The 21230-nt window shown below is 46.7% G+C and overlaps 1 protein-coding gene across 1 annotated transcript; it reads right to left on the bottom strand.

Moving 5' to 3' along the window:
• Nucleotides 1-2320: 2320 nt before the first annotated feature.
• Nucleotides 2321-3365, bottom strand: LOC123856617 (V-type proton ATPase subunit G 1-like). The gene has a single exon (XM_045892765.3). The coding sequence runs from the start codon at nucleotides 3304-3306 to the stop codon at nucleotides 2950-2952; it is 357 nt and encodes a 118-aa protein (XP_045748721.1). The 5' UTR covers nucleotides 3307-3365; the 3' UTR covers nucleotides 2321-2949.
• Between the last annotated feature and the right edge of the window lie 17865 nt (nucleotides 3366-21230).

Genomic DNA, 21230 nt, shown 5'->3' with positions numbered 1-21230 from the left:
AAAATGTGGTCTAAAGATAAACCTGAGGGAGCCAATATAAAACCCTCTATTAAGACCTTGGAAATATTTAAGGCAGGGTTCCAAACAGGAAAACGAAAAGTGCCTCATAGATCCTTACCAGTAAACAATACAGTTTCTGGTAATCTTAAGTGCGGTGTCCCACAGCAACCTTCCAGGAAACTCGAGGTAGAAATGGGCTGCTCTCATTCATATTTGTGGTCGTGACTTGGATCTCATGGAGCGAGCACCAGTCAGAGGCATAGAAAACTCCCAGTGATTCTAAGGTGACTGCAGTATCTGAAACACTGCTTGTGTGAGCTAAAAGGTACAGAGCAGTGCAGAAGGAAGCTAGGTCTTTGGCCCTCCAACCTGCTGTCAGAAAGCAGGCTGAGGAAAAGACTTAGCTACAATGACTGTTTCTTATGGAAAAGAGAGGCAGGTGCAGAGGCTATCTCTGGGTGGATATCTGAGGGTGGAGCCAGGAGCCATGGCGAGCCATTCCCAAGCAGCAGTGCTGAGTTCTAACCCAGAAAAGACCCATGTGCCCAGAGGAATTTCTGAATTGCTAAGGATCCCTGTGTATCTCCCATTCTTTACCCTCTTTTTTTTTTTTTTTTTTTAGAAGAGGACCTGTAATGCTTATCCTATGCCCGTCCTACCGCTACATATTAGGTAGAGGGAAGATAACGTGTTTCTTTAGTCCACAGGCCCACTGATCCGGAGGAACCGTACAGGAAGAGCTGTATGTGAGAAAGTCACCCAAGGAGCAATTAGATGACAAGGCCCAGGACTTCAGGTTGATGCTGCAATGTAATGAGACTTGAGGGCCGTGGAAAGGGGTGAGTGTATTTTCATGTGGGAAATATATGAACCCTCAGGAGCCAGAAAGTGGACGGAAGTAGCCAACCTCCCACGATCCCATGGCCATTCTTGCCCCCGAGAAGGAATTCCTTCTTGCACTGCCTCAGGTTGGCCCTGGGTGACCAATATGATACAGAGAAAATAAGGTAGGTCTTAAAGCCTTGCCGCTTCTTCTGGCCTCCGATCTTCCGCTCTGAGGGAAGCCAGTTGCCATGATGTGAGAAGGCTCATACTGCCCTGTGGAGAGGAGCGGAGGCCCCTGCCATTCGGCAGCACCAGCTGCAGCCCTATGTGTAGACCGCCTGGGGCGTCGAACCTCCAGCTCCAGTCAAGCCTTCAGATGGGGGCAGCCCTCGCTGCATCTGACCACAGCCTCATGAGAGATCCTGAGCCGGAACCAGCAGCCACACAGCTCCAGAACGTGAGCCCCAAAGGAACCGTGAGGGAGAAAAAAATGATCACTGCTGTTCTAAGCCACTCAGTTTTAAGGCAACTTGTTATACACCAGTAGATAACAAACACAACTCTACAGGGTAGGAAAAAGGGAACCCAATGCAATCACTGGCAGAGGAGTAAAAAGAAAGTGGGCAGACCCAGGAGAACACACACACACTCAGGCAGCATGAGGTTCCCTTGGCAAGCATGAAAAAGGGCAGCTTCTCTCTCCTAGCGGAGTGTTGGCATCGAGGGTCAGAAGGTTGAGGTGCCTGGGGACGGTGAGACTTTGGGAGACAATTTCAAGAGGTGAGCTGGCCATCTTAGATGGGACTAAACCCTCCTGGGTCCTGGCTTTATTGTTGCAAAGGAGGCCTTTCCATTTACAGAGCTTTTTTGCATCCATCTGTCACAATGTGACAAAGGCAGGTCAGGATTACCAGGCCCCTCGCGCAGAGGACCAAATTGAGGGTCGCACTGGGTAATTGGTTTGTCCAGGCCCTGGGCACTTTCTGTTCCTGTAACAGCTCTCAGCAGATCAGAGCTGCCTTTGCCTGCCAGAGGAATCAAATCACCCAAAGAGTCTCAAGACCGGGCCAGAAAGATGCATTAAGGAACAACAATGGAGAGAAAATGCAGGCCACCTGCTCTGATGGGGACCTTCAGTCAGGAATAACAGACGTTGGCTGCCTTTATCTGTGTCTCAGGATGCAGAAGCTGAACTAGTGTCATTGTTCAGATTCTGTCCCTCTTTACCATGTGGCCTCGGGCCTTGGGTCTTTCAACTTCATCCATATTATGTGGGGTTCCACCGGCTGGTCTCTTCGGCTCCATGTGCCTCTGACAATGTGGGATTTGCAAGGAATCTGTGGGAACGTCAATATTGATGTTGGCATAATAATACCAGGCCATTCCCAGTCAAGGCTCCAATCTATAAAATCAATGCCGAACAGGAAATTGCAGGCAGAATTTATTCTGAATTTTCCCACCAAGGCACTCAGTTTGTGTACGTTGCTACGTGGACTTTTTTTTTTTTTTTGCATGACAAAGTCTTTACTTTCAAGTGATTATCAGTACACCAAGTAAGAACATGTATACAAGTTCTTGAATTCTATCATCTAATAATTTTGATTAAGAGAAACTAAGAGCAGCCCGAACAATATATACTAGTATTCGCTGTTCCACCCTTAGCCGAAAGGACGACTTAAGGCCGGCTCCTGCTTCACACAAGTCACAGTAACTATTTACTACTTTTTCATAGAGAAAGCCCCTGACCTTCAAGAAAGCTTTAGGGAAAAAAAATATTTAATCCCTGTCTTTCTTAAACAGAATTTTTTTTTCACTACATCTAAGAAAGAAAAAGTACTGATACATATGTTGCTTGAGCTAAAAGGCATAGGAAAACAGACAACGTATACACATTAATTTCTAAGAAATATGAGGTAAAAGGAGAAAATCTTTGGATAAGCTCTACATTTGTACAAAGAAGCTAGATTTGCTATTCTCTAAGAAGTGAAGGGACCTACTACATAATATACAGAAATAATGTAATGCCTTTTCACAAGGATGTAACTACTCAAGATTTGCTGAAGCTTCGTATTCCATGAAGGCATCTAACATGCCAATCTGCACGCAGAGCTGCTCCTTCCTCCCCTATCCATTTGTGCGGTAGTTTTCATGGATTTCTGGCCGGATGTCACAGACAAAGGCCAGCAGGTTATTCAGGACTTCATCCCTGTTCTGCTGGAAGTAGGCCTGGAGGATGGTCATCTTCTCCTGGGTCTCCTTCTCCACTTCAGTGCTGCAGCTGCCATGGGATCCCAGAGCCGCAGCTTCCTTGGCCTTGAACTCCTTCTCTCTTTGCAGGCGGTATTGTTCAATTTCAGCCTGAGCTGCTTCTTTGGCCTGCTCCAGCCTCCGGTTCTTTCGCTTGCGGGCCTCCGACACCTTCTCGGCGGCCCGCTTCTCGGCCTGCAGCAGCTGCTGGATGCCCTGCGACTGGCTGGCCATGGCGGCGGCGACTCTGAGGCCGAGGGAAGGGGCCTAAAACCGCTACGTGGACTTTAATAAAATAGCGAACAAGGGAGGTTTCTGCCAGCTTCCCCAGCCCCCTGACATATGCTCCCCTTTCTGCCAGACCCCTCTGGAGAGAGGACCTCCCTGGGGCTGCAGCTGTGATCGGGAATAAGTACAGAGAGTCAGGTGGGAGGTCGTTTGCAAAAACAACACAGCCTGTAAAATAAAATGGGGTGGCATAAAATAAAATAACACAATACGCAATAAAATCATAAAATGACCAAGCTAAATTAATGTCAGAGGACCCTCTCTGCCCAACACCCACTCTTGGTCTCTATATTTAAAAGGAGGAAAACAAATTGGAGTATCTGCCTGTCCAGCCCTACCCAGCTGACTTGGCCCACCTAGGCCCTGGGGCAATGGGGATCATCATGGCAAAACAGTAAGATGAAGTGGGGTCTGTGTTGACCCCATAGACAGTGCTGGTACCTGTTCTGCTGGGCTTGGCTCTGGGCGCCCAAGTGAGCACTGAGCTGCTACTGCATTTTCTAGCATCCATTATCCCTTCCCACAGAAGGATAGCAAACCTCTACTCTCTCCCTATTGCATCAGTATCTACAATAGCGCATAGGACCAGAAACAGCTCAAAACACAGAAACATACTAATGAAAACTCAGGAATGTGAAAGCTAACCTTTGATCCCCCAAAGCAGGGACGCCTGAGAGCTTTGGGCTGGGGGTGCCTCTGCTCTGAACAAGGAGATGAACAGCGTGGAGCTGCGTGGTCCTGAGCTGGCCAGGGAAGCAGAAACGGTTTAGCAGAATATGCAGAATCACGACAAGGCAGGACACGGGGGAACTAGATGGTGCTTAAGTCACTTGTGTCTAAAGAGGTCAATGTCACCGCTGGGAGCGAAGGTTGGCACTGAGCACACAGCCCTCTCTGAAGGGAAGCCTCATATTGTGTGTGGCTGATGCAAGTACAGTTAGGATTAGGTTAGCTGTTTGAGTAAACAAAATACAATGGGCTTGCTTCTTAGCTCATCTATTTGTTGTCTTTATAAATTCCTGAACAAAGAGTGCTTGCTGACACCTTTAGGGCACTGACTAAACTATGAGGTGTGCGGAAGGCACCTTGACACTCAGCAGAGACAGACCCAGGAAGCAGATCCCTGTTCCTCCCCTGCCAGAGGAAAGAGGGAAAGCCTCTTCCTGCTCAAGTGTCTGATCCTCTCCTTACCCTTTAAGGCCCCTTTTCACTTAGTAAGAGGCACACCCAAGAAGAGAGGCAAATGTGTAATTTGCCACAATTTAGAAAAAACAACAAAAGTAATCAATGCACTTCGCCATTTTAATGGTTGGTAGAGCAAACATAGGCTAAAGATGGAATGAGGCCCAGATACACCACGTGCTTGGAGACAGTGCTGGAGATTATCTCTGCCCTCCACCAAATGAGACAGAAAACAAAGAACACGGAATGGGGGTTCAAAGACCTGCATCTGGTCCTGGCTCTGCTGTTCATGGGCCGACTGGCCTTGAGTGAGTCACTTCCCCAACTCTGGCTCTCAGTCTTGCACCTGTGAAAAAGCAGGTTGGGAGGTTTGACCTCTAAAGACGGGTCCACCTCATTCATTCATTCAGCCAACATTTATCAAGTGCCTTTTTTGTGTCAAGCACTTTTCTGGAAAGCAAGAATACATGACTGAGCCAAAGAGAGAGCCCCTGAAGCTTACATTGTAGTGGAGGGAAGACAGGCAATAAACATAAATACAGAATAAGTAAGCAAAGTATATATATTTTTAGAAAGTGCTAGGTGCTATGAAAGAAAAGAACGGGGCGCCTGGGTGGCTCAGTCGTTAAAAATCTGCCTTCGGCTCAGGTTATGATCCCAGGGTGCTGCGATCGTGCCCCGCAGTGGGCTCCCTGCTCTGCGGGAAGCCTGCTTGCCCCTCTCCCACTCCCCCTGCTTGTGTTCCCTCTCTCACTGTCTCTCTGTCAAATAAATAAATAAAATCTTAAAAAAGAAAGAAAGAAAGAAAGAAAGAAAGAAAGAAAGAAAGAAAGAAAGAAAGAAAGAAAGAAAGGAAAGAAAGAAAGAAAAGAAAAGAACAAGGAGACTGGTTTTTCTTTTTAAATAGAGAGATTAGAATAGGTTGCATTGAGGTGTGTGTGAGTGGTGAAGACTTTAGGGAGGTAAGATTTCAAGCCATAGAAATACCTGGGTGAGAGCATATGGGTGGCTCAATCGGTTGAGTATCTGACTCTTGGTTTTGGGCCAGGTCATGATCTGGGGGTTGTGGGATCGAGGCTGTGGTGGGGCTCCATGGTGGGCATGGAGCCTGCTTGAGATTCTCTCTCTCCCTCTGCCCCTCCCCCAGCTCGAGTGCACGGTTGCGCATGCTCTCTCTCAGATAGATAGATGATAGATAGATAGATAGATAGATAGATAGATAGATAGATAGATAGATAAAATCCAAAACAAAAAAAGAAAGAAATCTCTGGGTAAGGAGCAATTGGGTCAAAAGGAATACAGCAGAGGCTCAAGCAAAGGATGCCCACCTGTTAGAGAAACAGCAAGGAGGCCAGCATGTTTACGTCAGAGTGAGGAAGGGGATAACAGCAGAAATTGGGCCAGATTGGTGAGGGGGATGACCAGGCAGGTCACAAAGGCCTGGTAGGCTGCTGTAAATTCTCTATAAACTTGCTCCAAGGCCCCAAAGGCTCCCAGACAGCCCCTTTTAACGTACTTGGGCCCCTGGCAGAACGTGAGGGCAGCGATGCCAGCCCAGCCTGTTCCACCAGAGGGGGGCTGTGGCGCTAAGGAATGGCTCCGTGTGCCTTGGCATTGAACCCGGCCACCTGGAGTCAGGCTTGCAGTGTGGCCCTCACACAGAGAGGCCATGTGCCCGGGGCCTCTCCTCCCCATCCTAGCCCTCAGCAGGGCTTCTGTCTTCTCTAGCTCAGCTGTGTCCTCCGTGCTGGGCACGAAGGAGATCCGGGAAGGCCCTGGCTGTGCTCTGGGTTGTTGGTGCTCTTTCCAGCCAATGCCATTACTGCTAATTGACCTTGATTGCTCACCCCATCACTTGGAAACCCATTGCAGCCCCAAGTGTTCTCTGTGCCTCTGAAAAGTAAAAACTCACTTAGGCTTGAACTGAGCAATAATTATCTTGGCATTGTGAGGCCAGCCAGGCCCCTCCTCCTAGCCCATTACCTCTCTCCTCTTTCCAACTTGGAAAAGAAATATGAACCAATGTAAAAAAAATAAAAGTCATTTATTCTCCACTTTACAGGCTGCCCCTCAAAGAGTTTGTCGAGGCCTTTTTAAAGCCACTCTCCTCACTCACATTCGGCTCAGAAGGTTGCTCTGTCTTTTCTTCCGCCATTGATTTTTGCATCTGGTTAGGATTGTTCAGTGCTCCTAAGGAATGAATAACAGATTAGCCAAAGTCTAACGAGCTGCAGCTCAGATGGCTGGGCTTACCTGGACAGACAGTCTGTACTCTGCTTGTCTTCCACTTCATGCCAGGAGAATGGGGGTGCCCCCAAGGATGGAGCCTGGGCTGGAGCACAGCCTTGGGGTTCCTGGGCTTACTTGGCATTGCCAAGGAAGAGTGGGCAACCGCTCTGGGCTTGATCTTGGAGTCCTGAGGATGGAGTGCAGACCTCTGGAGGTAACCGGAAATCTATGGGAATGGTGAATGGATGTGGTTTTGGAGCCAGATTTGAATTTGAATCCAGGGCGCCTGGGTGGCTCAGTCGGTTAAGCGACTGCCTTCGGCTCAGGTCATGATCCTGGAGTCCCGGGATCGAGTCCCGCATGGGGCTCCCTGCTCAGCGGGGAGTCTGCTTCTCCCTCTGACTCTCCTCCCTCTCATGCTCTCTGTCTCTCATTCTCTCTCTCGCAAATAAATAAAATCTTAAAAAAAAAAAAAATGCTTGAATTTGAATCCAAACTTAATATAAGTCACTGGCTATGTGGCCCTTTGGCAAGTGTCCTGGTGTTTGGGGGCTACCAAGGTATCCCCAGGGTGTCCCAAGAGAGCATCCAGCTGCAGATCACGCTGGGAAGGAAGCTAAGGAAGTACAAGTCTGGAGCCGGGGCCATCGCCTAACTAGAGAACAGAGCCCTGAATGGGAAAACAGGAAACCAGATCTCAGTGTTCAGTCTGGGTCACTGAGTATTCAGGGTCAGGCCAGGCTGCCATCAGCGTCCAAGAAGTTCTACTGGGCCCTTGGGTTCTGAGAAGGACTCTTAACTGGGACACTGCAGTACATGCAAACAAGCAGCACAGTGGCTAAGAGCAGGGACTGGGAGCCACACTTCCTGGGTCCAAATCCTCACGTGGCCACTTACTAGCTGTGTAAGCTCAGCCAAGTCTCTTAAGCTTTGTGGCTCAGTTTCCTCATCTGTAAAATGGGGCTAATCATTGTACCTCATGGAGGGATTGTTAAGATTAATAAGTTAATATCTGTAAAGGGCTTAGAAAAGTGCCTGGCATCTGGTAGGTGCTATAGAGGGCTAACAAGAAGAAGGAGAAGAAGAAGAGGAGGAAGAGGAAGAGGAGGAGGAAGAAGGGGGAGGGGAAAAAGCAGGAGAAGGAGAGAAGAAGGGAGGAGGGAAGGGAGGGAGGGCGGGAGAGAGGAAGGAAATGAAAGCGAGGGCTCACCTATCACAGAAATGCCATTGCACTTTCCCCTTCCTACCCCCTTGCAACACAAGTGAAAATTCCTCATGGCTTTACAGACCCAGGCATCCCCTTTAGTGCTCGGTGCTCCCCCATCAATCACCAAGTCTCTGTGCCCCTTCCGCCACGGGCCCAGGCATCCCACCTTCTCCTCCTCTGGACTACTGCACCAGCTCCCCTCCTAGCTGCTCTCTGGTCTCCCTGTCTCCAGTCTCGTATTCTCCAACCCATTCATCATACTTCCAGCAAAGTGATTCTCATACATCACAAAGCTGGCCAGATGGCCTATCGGAAGCCATTTCACAGGGCTTCTCCCTTTATCTACAGGAGTCATTGAAACTTCTTGGCACACAAGGTCCTACCTGGTCCTCTACAGATTCCTGCAGCCTCATTTACTGCGCTCGGCCCCACTCTTTATACCCCAGCCAACACTAAGCCGCCTGCTGTCACCCGCAATGCACACGTGCACACGTGCACACTCCATGCTTCACTTGTTCTGTTCTCTCTGCCTGAAATATCCTCCCAGATTCCCCCACATCCCCACACATTGCTTGGCCAGCAGCTAACTCCAGCCAGCACCTAAGACCTGGATGTCAGTGTTTCCTAGGCTCCTTCCCTGAAGCCAGCAGTTGGATTAGACGATCTATATCCGTTTGGATGATTCTAGATAACAAATTCCTAAATTTCCATGTCTCGACCCAATCGAAGTTTATCTCTCATTCCAGGATTGTCTAATGTCGGTGTCATGGTCCGCAAGCAGCCTTCCCTCACGTGGAAATCCACGGCTGCATCTTTTGGCTCCGTAACCCGTGGGATCTCAGTCTTCTGCATCCAGCTCGTGGAAGGGGTAAGAGGAACTGGAAGAGGCCCGGCCACTTAAAAATCCCTGGCCAGAAGTGCTACCCCTCATGCCCGCTCATTCCCTTGTGCAAATTAGTCCCAGGTGACTCGTGGATGAAGTACAGTCCCTGTGCTGCCCAGTGGACGGCCGGCCCTCGAAGCCCCAGGGCGGCTTCTTGGCCGCACCCCTCCCCCCGCACCCTGTCCATACACTGCCTCAGTTAACCACAGTGTGGTGGCTGCCATCTGTTTCCAGGCCCACCTCCCCCACCAGGCTGGAAGCCCCTGAGGGCAAAGGACCCGTTCCTCGTACTTCTCCGTACCCAGCACCGGCTATGAGTGCTTAGTACTCAGTACTGTTGTTGCTTGAATGGATGTCCCAAGTCAGAAGCAGCTCCGTGACTGGATGGGTCTGACAGTGCAGGTTGAAGGTGCTCCTTGCAAACAGCTGAACTAAACTGGGAGAGGCAGGGCCCGCGGGGCCGGAGCATGAAGAGAGCTCTCCCCTGCGAAAAAGCAAACACAAGGAGAATGATTTGGCCCTTTGAGGAGGTTTGCAATTTCATCTCATGAGACTTCTCAGGGCCGAAAGGGCCCCAAGTCTGAGAGCCCTCTTCGTAGCTAACACAAGTGGCCCACACCATATGCCGAGCCCTGTTCCAGCTGCTGCGCGCACATTCGCTCATAAATCTCCATGATAACTCTGTTCTGTACGTGAGGAAAAAAAGTTAAAGATTGGGAGAAGTTAAATGCCACGATACTCTCTCTACCCACGGACTTACCTTCCATTTGTGGAGCCCAACCCCCGAACCAGACTGCTGGGTGGTGCTAGACGCCCCAGGCAAGGATGGTTTCAGCCTATCTTCCAGAACTTCTGTCAGAGAATTAAGTTTAGGGAAACAGCAGAGACGTGGCTGCCTGGAGGCCAGAGCAGACATTTTGGAGGTTTCTGACCCTATCTGAACCTCAGGGCTCAGGGAACAGGCCAGGTGGCCTGAGAACAAATTTCCAGGATTATTCTTCACCTGGAATGCTAAGCATTTTCAAGCTAAGAATCACTGAACTTTAACATTGATGTTTATGTTTTACAATGTCCTTTGGTGAAATTAAAAAACAGTACAGGTTGGAGCCAAATAACAAATTGCAAGCCTCCAAGCCCATCTCAACATGACACTTGCGCGGAATTAACAGTGATAATGTTATGACAGGAGACTGATCTCTGCACACACCGCCAGAGCTGAATACCCAGAGGCTGGCCACGCGGAAACACAGCTCCACTCAGCCGTGCTCCACGTCCCCTACGCTGGGCGTTTCCAGAGTCTTAACTGGATAACAACCGCGGCCCCTCCTGGGAAATCACTGCTTCGGAAATGTTTTACACTGATGACAAGAGAAACAGCTGTAATTTGTCATTATAGAAATATCCAATTATCAAGCCACTGAGTGAGGACGGCAGCTTCCCGTCCTTACTGCCATCAGTCTGGGCTCTGAGCTACACACCTGTCATAGCCGGAGGGGCCTGCCAGGTGACAGCCATGGAAGAGCCTGGCTTCTCTTCCCACCACCTCGGGTAGTGGTGGGGGGGGAGTAGCAGTCTGTGCCTCTGGCAGGAAGCAGGTGCCTCCAAGGCCGCCTCCTGATGCAAGTGCAGGAAGAACAGCTTATGAACAACACCTGGCTGAACTGCCACCTCCTCCGGGAAGGCCACAGGAGTTACTCTTCCTCCTCAGCTTTGCCACCAAGAGGATGGAGTGAGAAGCGACGGGGCTGAGTCTTTGAAGCCAGGCAGGCCTGGGTTCAATGTGTGTCCCCAGGATATCCTAGCTGTGTGCCCTATGAGGCTCACTGGGGACAGAATCTTCCACGGATGGAGTGGAATGTACTAGGGAAGGAGCAAACAAATGGAAAACAACTGAATCTGATACAATGGCGATGAGCCAGCATTTATAGGTACTAAGCGTTTTACATGTTTAAACTCATTTTTATCCTCACAACAACCCTACACAGTGGGTGCCATTATTACATCTATTTATAGTTAGGGAAACTGAGGCAAAGGAAGATTAAGGAATTCAACCAAGGACACCTGGCTGTGAGGGGCAGACATGGGATCTGCACCCAGCAGTCTGGTTCGGGGGTTGAGCTCCTAATGTTTTGTGGTCCTCATAACAAGTATTACTGCTGTCTCTGTCCCGGGTCCTGTAAGTTCTTTATATGTATTATGTCATTTAATCCTCATAATATATTATCTTAGATGTGTACAGATGAGTAAACTGAGGCCCAGAAAAGTTGAGTAACTTACCCAAGTTCACACAGCTACTAAGTAGCAGAGTCAGAGCTCAAATCCTGGCCTTCTGGCACAGTCTGGATACCGAGCCACCATCTAGCTACACATACTGCACCGTGGTTCCTTGATTACTTTCTATGCACATTTGCTTTTAATTAAGTCACCCAATAACTCCTGAGAAAGATACTGTTATTAACTCCAATTTATAAAGTGAGAAGGTGAAGATCGTAGAACCTAAGTAGATTACAGTCAGTAATTGAGGATCCAGGATTCAAATCCAGATGCTGTCTGGAACCCTCTGCTGCGGTAACCTCCTACCCTAACCCAATGCCTGCTCCTATGCAGAACATGTGAATTTGAATTCAGTTGAGCTGAAGTGTGAATGAGCTGCTCAGCACCTGGTTCAAATGCCACCTCCTTCAGGATGGCCTCCCTCAATCTCTTCTTCCTCTGTTTAATCTCGGACCTGGCTTTTGTACCCAGAATAGCTCTTGATCACTTCTATGGGCAATCTTGCTGTGATGGAGAGAAATCTATGCAGGGAAGTTAAATGTGGTGACATTGGAGTTTTCCCCAACAAGTGGTTAGACAACAGGTGGCATAGCTAGATTACCCTGCAGAAAAGTTGCTGGTTGACAAGCACCAACAACAGGTTTTTTAGAGCCCCATTCCTGAGCATGAGCAGATATGCAGGGATCACCAGGCTCCTCAGGGAAGTTTCCAGCATGAAGGACAGAGACCAAAAGAACCAAGGGGGCAGGGGTACAACCTGAAGGAAACAGACTATCCAAGATGGACAACATTAAAATAACCTCAACATCCTCAGAGATGTGACAGAATACGTTATATCCAAGAAACAAGAAAAGGATGTTATAAAAGGGGAGTGGGACATTTGAGAACAAGGAAGAGCTTTAGGGAACTAAAAACATGGAAGCAGAAATGAGAAACTCAGTAAGTTTGAAGGGCTGAGGACATCTCTTAGAATGATGGAAAAGAAGAAAATAAGGTAATTTAAAAACCAGTTCAGTGGTTCCAACGTCTGAGTAATAGGAATTCCAGAAACAGAAAAACCTTTAGTACCAATTCAAGATCTTCCAGATCTATATGCCCTGAGTTTCCAGATCAAAAGGGACACTGAGTACCCAGAAAAATGGATAAAAATACCCAAACCAAGGCACATCAATGTGAAATTTCACAACGCGGGACAAACAGAAGAGGCTATAAGTTTCCAGAGGGTGGGTCGGAAGAAAGAAGGAAAAGAAAGGAAAGGAAAGGAAAGGGCCAGTATACGCAGAATTAGGTGTTAGAACAGTTTTCAACTTCTCAAAAATAACTAAGTTCTAATGGTTAGGAGTAATAATGTAATAAATAACTTCTCAATAACAAATAAGAAATAGAACTAATAAATAACTTCTTAAAAATAGCTAGAAGCTAGAAGGCAGCAGAATCATGCCTTCAAAATTCTGAGGGATAATTATTACAGAAGGGCAAGGTCTCAAAAAATGTATATCCCACACCCTGTTTCTCAGGAAGCTACTGATGATGTGCTCCTTCAGTATAAACCAAAAAAGAGGAAGAATGGAATACAGGAAAGAGGAGATCCAATACAGTAGAGAGGAGAAGGGAATTCCCACTTTGATGCTGAAGGGACATCTCCCGACAACAGCCATGCACCAACCAGGGAAAGTAACCATCCACCAGCAGTCCAGAGGCCATGGAAAAACTCCTTCAAGAAGATAAATTGATAGAATATCTGATGTGAATGAAAGGTAATATGGACAAACTTTGGAGAGCTTGGGGTTGAACTGGTGATAAGTACATGGAATATCCAACACACATACAAACAAAAGGCAATTTTAACTCCAGGGAAAACAAAAGACTGTTCAGCAAAGGAAAAGCAATCAAAATTTGCTATGAAAGCTCAGATCTGAATAACATACATGGTCATAATATTATAAACACTGACTATCGATCTAAGTAAAACTGTAGTTCTGCCGGGAGGATGGGAAGGTGGCAGGGTGCATGTGTTTGGCACGATAAAAGAAAGAAAAGGAGCTAAGTCTGACTTTTCCATTGTGGGAAGTAAACAGATGAAGCATAAAACAAATAGCCTCAAAAAGTAACAATACAAACATATTGTTGGAAATAAGGTGATAAGGACTAAAATAAATCTAGAAAAGGTGAAAATGGTTGCCTCTGTGGAGGGGAAATGGGGGAGGTACCTGAAGTCTGCTTTTTGTCTTAGCAAACCTTGTAGAACCAGGTGAGTCTGGTTCTTTAAACTACATAGTTGTTTATAATTTTATATATATGTAATGTATATTTTTGTACATGTATAATTTTGACAGAAATTAAAACTTAAAAAGTTTTCCCTGGCTTTGTAGTGGGGACTGTAAGAACAGGGTGGTGTTCTCTGAAAAAACCCAGGCCCGTTTATGCTTTGGTAGTGAAATAGATGGCTAGTATCATACTGCTGCTCTTCTGTACCACCATAGAGTTTATTCATTCATTTATTTGACAAATATTAATCAAGGCCCCACTATATGAAGGCAGTTTCACCTCCATTATCTCTGATAATCTGGCTTTTAGAAATTAAAGGGAAGTAATGTGGGCTCATGGCTCCCTTTCTAATCAAGTCCATACAGGGGCTACTGACTCACCTGGGAGGGAGCAGGTAGGGTCTGGGACTGTGCTGGGGGTAGAAGAAACAGAAGCTGGTCTTCCCCTCTGGGTGGCAATGTACTCCTCTGGTATGTCTAAAATAAGACACCTCACCACCTAAAGATTAGTTTCTTTCCAAATTAAGTCTCACCCACAAGATAAAACTCATATTTCCCCTGTTAACGGGGTACATGAGAGAATGGGGAGGGATGAGGAATAGTGTCTGTTCTCCCTTCTGTGGAATATTTGTGACCTGGGAAAAGTATGTAGTTGAAGTTCTACCCCTCCCTAATGAGTGGGGAAGGAATCTACATAGCACAGTTGGGTCATATGAAATATGCCCTCCCTGAGCATGTCCTGCTCACTGTAAGTCACCAGAAATTTGGGGGCAGCTCTCCTTTCCTGTCACACAGAGCCCGTGTCATCTTCTCTACTTGGGAAGCAATTCTGACCTCCTTAGCAATGTCATCTTTCACGTGAGAAGGGGTAAGCTATATGCCAAAGCACCACTGAGACTGCCTTGGGATCAAGGTGCATGAAGGCATGACCAGTGGCTCCCCAAGCTAAGAAGAAAGGGTCATCAGGTGCCTGTCTCAGTGGGGCCATCTACTCCACCAGGGAGGAAGAGAGGAAAGGAGAAAGGGAAAGAGACAGGTTCAAAGTGGAGACAATTAGGAACTCTCCCTCTGCAGACTATTTAATATCACACTTGGCTTTCCATCACTCCTCTTCATTATAGATTTTCTGAATCACAGCCAAGACAGAGGGGGCACTAGTCAGGCCTGAGATTGTTTGTTGCACTTGCCCATTGTAAAAACCACATTTCAGAGCCAAAAGATGAGCTAATATTCTACTTCAATGTAAGTAGTAAAAAGCAAATAACTTTCGGCATGAGAACCAGGAAATAAGAAGAGAAGTTTAATGCTTCCATAGAGAAGCAAATATTTGCACTTATTAATATCCTGAAACCCACGTCACCATGAATAGTTCCTTCTCCTATTATCCCATGCCTTTTGTCTAACACAGTGATATATTGCCACCCTTTCAAAATCCTGACACAGATGACATTGAAGCAAATTATGTACCTCAGCCAGATTTCTCAGTTGAAATGGAGATAGCTGATGTGTACATTTTTCCATCTAATTAACATTCCACAGTTTGAATAGCTGTTATCATGCCCTGGGTCCCCTATGAATGGGTGAATAGATAGAAAGATCCATAAACAGCTTGGCTTGCATAGAATGAGATTTTTCTTCAGACAAAGAGAAAATGGAATGAATCATTGTCATCTGGATGGTAGCAGCCATCGGAGACTAACACAAGCATACTCCCCTGTGAGCCAAACACAAGTGTGTTGCCTAGCACCAGCAGCCATCTCTGGAAGTTCTTGGCCCACTCCCAGCCTCTGTATTTGGCTACATAAATTTTTTCACCCAGGTCTTTGTTTACACTGTGTTGTGGTGTCCAAAAATCTGTCCCAAATTTTTTGATACTCCTCCACTCAACAGGTGTAAATTAATTCTCCTCTCCTTGTACTTAGTGATTCAGTTCCAACAAACAGAATATGGCAGAAGTGATAGTATATAACTTCTGAGACTAGGTCAAAAAATGCATTTCTCTCTCTCTCTCTCCCTCACTCTGGAGAAAACCAGTTGCCATTGCAAGAGGTCACTCATAAAGTCCCATGGAGAGTAACTGAAGCCTCCTGCCAACAGCCATAGGGATGAACCATCCTGGAAGTGGATCCCCAGCCCCAGACAAGCCTTCAGATGAGACCACAGCCCTAGCCGACATGACTGCAACCTCATGAGAGACCCTGAGGCAGGACCCACGCAGCTAAGCTGCTCCTGAATTCCTGACTCTCAGAAGCTGTGATGTAATGTTTATTGCTTGAAGCTGCTAAATTTGGGGCTGATATATGCAACAACAGATAACTAATACACACTATGATTTCTCTTGACTTTCATCACCGTATTTATGGGAAAAAAAATTTTTTTTCTTCCTAATATTCAAAGGCCAAGATGACTATAGCTGCCACAGCAAAACTCCAAAGTCACTGCGAAGTGAGGGGATCAGAAGCTTGCTCAGGCCTTCCACAAGCCAGCCAGCTCTCGGGGAACAGCACAACTTGCTGGAAAAGGACACAGAGAAATTGCAGGAAAATGTCTAGGACATGCCTCAGGCCACCCATCACTCACTCCCTCTTTCCTCCATGCATCCTCTAAGTGGTGTCACCTCTCGCAGACCTCACCGTGTTCTGCAGCCTCTCTCATCAGCTGTGTGCATGCTCTCAGCCCCCTGCGTAACTCCTCGTACAACAGTCTTCCCCCCACTACAAACCCGTAGCTGGCATACTGGTGCTCACATCTGCAGAGCCTGGCCCATGCCAGGTCCTGAGCCATCTTGGGCCAGGACACATAGTGTCAGAGGTCCCTTGGTGCTTTCAAAGCGAGGTGGACATGGTAACGCCCATAAGTGGAGTAACTACAAATGAGCAGAGTGGTTAAAGTCTCCCATTTTGGACCTAGACAGAAATAGGTTTGATTCCAGAATCCACTGTTGACTAGCTAATTGACTTTGGACAAGATAAGTAACTAATACTTGGCTTCCTCCTCTCTAAAATGGGAGCATACCATTGCCTACCTTAAATAGGATTACATTAAATCTAGGTAACATCTTCATACAGGGCCTGGTGCCTTACTCAGTAAACGTTGCTGTTAAGACCAGGAGTAGAAGGCTTGATATCACAAGCTTGGAATCCCCTTCTCCCCCTCTGCAATTACTTCATTCCAGCTCATTGTAAATGCTGGGGATTCCTCATACCCACTGTGGGTGGTTTGGGGGGGGGTGTTTTTCCCCTGCTCTTTTACCTGTTCTTACCTGTTTTCCATCAGCTCTGGCCATGGCTTCTGGCTCCTGCCCTGACTCCCAGCCCATTGTTAGGCCCCAGGGGTGCTGTGCTCTTGCTGGTATCTGCTCACACCTACCCTCCAGCACCTTGTCTCTCCCTGCCCAGCCCCAGCTGACCTCTGGTACACGAACTGGAGCTCGACACCCCTACCACAACATGTCTCCATGCATCTTCAAAAGGTTTCCTATCTGTTTTGTCTTAGGAAGAAAGAAGGAAACTAGTCCCCTCTTTTCATGCAGAAAACTGCCTATTCTGGGGAAAACTAGCTGAGGTAATTTATATGCCCTGCTTAATTACTCCACTACCAGACTCCCAACTAAGTTGCCCTAGCAACACCTAGCAACTGGCCACTGTCACCAGCTGCTTCTGTAAGAGAGTTCTTCTAGCTGTGTTATAAAGTCTTTTTTTGGTCGCCTTGGTACAGAAAAGAATAAGTTAAACAGGACTCTGAACGATATATAAACCAGTTTTATGCACCCCGCTGCTCAGCTTTGCCTCCATTTTCCTGGGTAGGTGGTGTGGCATTCCTCCGGAACTCCGATTTAGAAACTACAGTGTTTCAGAGCACATCTTTAGAGTCGGATGGATGTTCTAGCTGTGTGACACTGGGAACAGTATTTAACCTTGCTGTGCCTCAGATTCTTCATCTGTAAAATGCGGGTGATATTACCCGCCTAGATAATGTACAGTAGCTGGCATATAATACACGTTCAGTGCTGGCTGCTAATGATTATGAATAATCTCAGATGGGAAAACAACAGACGACTTGGCAAATGACCCTACAGCAGAGCCACGTGACTGAAACGTGCAGTCTGCCTCAGGGGTTCTACAAACTGTGCCCCTCCTCTCCCTCCCTGGTCCCCTGGCTGCCTCCCACCCTGTGTCCTATCTCCACTCCCACCACATGTAAGCTCCATGGGGGCAAGAGTTTTTATCCATTTTGTTCACTATTGTATCCCAGCACCTAGAACAGCGCTTGGCTTGTAACAGGTGTTCAGTGAACATCTGTTTGAGGAATGAATGTTTGCAGAGTTGTCTTGTGCATACAGGCTCCCTTAGGAACTTTGTGTGCTGAGATATGGAAATTCCTGCGTCCCTAGCCTTACACATCTTAATAACTCACCAACCCCTAACAGCTGCTAAGCCTTGTCTTTGCAGAAGGCCAAGTCTAAGCAAAACCTCAAATGTGACATCTAAGCCCATCCTAAGTGCTCATTTCATTGCCAAAACTGTCCTATGATAAATCTCCTGAACTTATTTCTTTACAATTGAAGTTACAGCCGCAACCGGAAAACTAAAATGACATCCGAATCCTCAAGACATGGTGTGAGCTAGAAGGCAGAAGTGGAAGGAGGTGTTCTCACTGTGCCATTCTTAGGGGTTTTTTCTCTCTCCAACCCAGTAGATCTGTTCTAAGCAGGGATCCTTCTAAGAGGGAGAGGGGGAAGGAATGTCCAAATCAAAAGGAGAGAGCTTGTCCAGGGTGTGAATAGGGCGCAGATCCAGGGCCAGAGCCAGAGCCTGCCCACACCTGGGGTCAAGAAACCAGAATTTTAAAGGAGGCCAGAGAATCAAAGCTGTGTATTTGGAGCAAACAGAGGAAAAAGCCACAAGTATTGGTAACAATGGATTCATTGCCAAAGTGATCGGCAAAGTGGGAGGGGCTACTCCTACAGATTACAAGGATGTTCCCGAATAGGCATCTTTGGAAGGCCCAGATTCTATCTCCCAAACGTGGGTCTTCTGTTATAAATAAGAAGAGCTTTATGAATATAGAGGGAGCTTCTGCCTCATACCGAGGCCAACTTCTTGTGATCTAGCCCATGTCCTTCCGAATTTTCATTTTGGGAGCAAAGTCGAGAGGACCCCAATATTAATTAGCAGTGCTGCCCGGGGCATGTACCACCTGGGGGTGACCCTCCCTGACCTCTGTGAAGGGTCATTCCACGGAGGGGAAATTAGCTCTGTCCTGCCCAGTGCCTGGTCCCCTTGAACTTGAACTGGGAAGCCGCCTATGCCTGCTGGGGGAGTTCCATGGCCCAGGCAGGTGCATCTGAGCTGAATGTCAAAGAACAGCAACCACCACATGCTAGCATCCCATGCCCCTCTCTCCCCACCCACCTCTTTAGAACCCAGGTTTTGTGCCCTAGAGACACAGCCCGTGACACCATCAGTGAACCCTCCTACTTACAAGATCGTGAAACAGATTCAGAGAGGGGGCCTGACTTCCATGTCACACACCACATCCATGGGCAAGCTCCTGACTCCTAGTCTCAGGTTCTCTTTCCGTTGCTCCCAGACTCCACACTGAGTCTCCTGGGACCTGACCATGAATGCCCTGCTCTGAGTGCCCAGGGGTATAGTGGTGCACGTCTCCCCTCAACTCCAGCCCCTCCAGGGGCAACCAGCACGGTGGGGAAACCTTGAGATTAACTGTCAAAAGACTGAACTTAGTCACCAGCACCACCTCTCACTAGCTGTGTGATGGAGGCAACTCACCTACGCTCTCTGATCTACGGTGGGAATAACTGTAGGGTGGAAACAACACTGACGAAGTTGTTTGGAGGACTCAGTGAAAAATGTGTAAAAATGTTCTGCAGTCATTCGAAAGTTATAATGTGATGATTCTTTTCCTCCCCACGCTTTTCAGGATTTCCCGGATTTTCTACTATATTGATTTTAAAAGAAAGAACAAATTATACATAACTTTAAAAATGAGAAATTGTTTTAAAGAAACAGTACCTTTTACTTCTGAAATTGGCAAAACTGTCGTTTCTTACTCTAATGTTGAAGGGTACAGTGAGATGAGCATTCTCATGCTCTGCTAGTGGGAGAATAAATTGGAATTAACTTTCTGGAAAATTATTTGGCAACAGGCATCAGGAGGCTTTTAAAGTTTCTATCTCTTGGGGTGCCTGCCTGGCTCAGTCAGTGGAGCATGCGATGATTGATTTTGGGGTTGTGAGTTCTAGTCCCACATTGGGGGTACAGATTACTTAAAAATAAAATCTTTTAAAAAGAGAGAGTTTCTATCTCTTGACCCAATAATTCCACTTTTCAGAATCTATGTAAAGAAAGTTATCAACTATACAGTTAAAAATAATTACGAAGGCAGTCTAGCAGAATTTCTTTCTTAGGGGCACCTGGGTAGCTCAAGCAGTTGAGTGTCTGCCTTCAGCTCAGGTCATGATCCCGGGGTCCTGGATCGAGCCCCACATTGGGCTCCCTGCTCCGCGGGAAGCCTGCTTCTCTGTCTCCTGCCCCTTCCCACTGCTCGTGCTCTCTCTCTCTCCCTCTCTCTCTCAAATAATTAAAATATTAAAAAAAAAGAAACCTTATTTAAAAAATTTCTTTCTTGAATATACCTAAAAACTGGAAACAACTTGTCACCAAATGAGAAATTGTTACATAACTGTGGTACTCCTTACAATAAAATATCCTGAAGCCCCTAGAAGTCAACTCTTCAAAGAATATTTAATGAGCTGAGCAAATAGTCATAATATAATATAAAGTAAAACAAATAGAATATTAAACTGTATATATTAATAAACACCCATCTTTTAAAATACAGGGAGAGACACAGAGAAAGAAAGAAAAAAACATAAAAACATTAACTGTTGCCTCTGGTGATGGGATTATGGGTTTCATTTTTCTCTTTATGGTCTTTTTTTTTTTTTGCATTTTAAAATTAATTACAACGAGCTTGTGTTCTTTTACAACTGAAAATGCTATTACAGATAAATAGGCAAATAAAGTCATATGTTTTTGCATTCCGTTTTGTTGCTCTGGTAGTAATTTTTTTTTTTAAAGATTTTATTTATTTGACACAGAGAGACAGCCAGAGAGGGAACACAAGCAGCGGGAGTGGGAGAGGGAGAAGCAGGCTTCCCGTGGAGCAGGGAGCCCGATGCAGGGCTCGATCCCAGGACCCTGGGATCGTGACCTGAGCCGAAGGCACACATTTAACGACTGAGTCACCCAGGCACCCCTGTGGTAGTAATTATTTACACTTATCTGTATCAAACCTCCTCTCGTTAGTGGTTAGAAGTTTTTATTAACTTTTTATATCTTTAACTGATTTTAGTGCTTGCCTCTTTCAAATCCCAAATTCCCTACTTTACTTTCTTGTTGTGATTCATTTTTATGTAATTTGGAGACATTTTTTGAGTCATTCTTATAGAAAAGGCACTTGGATGGTACCTTTTCTTGGCTTCTGGAGATCAGAGAATGCTGTCATATATTGGTGACAATGTGGCTGGGTGTCTTAGTTCATTTGGGTGATCTCAGGGTTGTGAGATCGAGCCCCACTTCGGGCTCCAAGCAGGGCAGAGTCTGCTTGAGATTCTCTTTCCCTCTCCTTCTGCCCTTCCTGCTCATGCTCTCTCTCTCTCAAATAAATAAATCTTTTTTAAAAAATTATTTCTCAACAGTTTTAGATGCTGGGAAGTCCAAGAGCAAGGTGCTGCTAGATTTCATGTCTGGTGAGGGCCCACTTCCTGCCCATATAACCTCACATGGTGGAAAGGGGAGGGAAC

Source organism: Mirounga angustirostris, unplaced genomic scaffold, assembly GCF_029215605.1.
Source record: "Mirounga angustirostris isolate CCGP_5_RB_7025 unplaced genomic scaffold, mMirAng1.0.hap1 SCAF_13, whole genome shotgun sequence".
NCBI lineage: Eukaryota > Metazoa > Chordata > Mammalia > Carnivora > Phocidae > Mirounga > Mirounga angustirostris.
The sequence above is the reverse complement of the archived record's forward strand: the minus strand, read 5'-3'. Positions and strand labels throughout refer to the sequence as shown.

What these genes read in the sequence shown, in the direction of transcription:
- LOC123856617 (XM_045892765.3), bottom strand. Translation starts at nt 3,306, where the DNA reads ATGGCCAGCCAGTCGCAGGGCATCCAGCAGCTGCTGCAGGCCGAGAAG.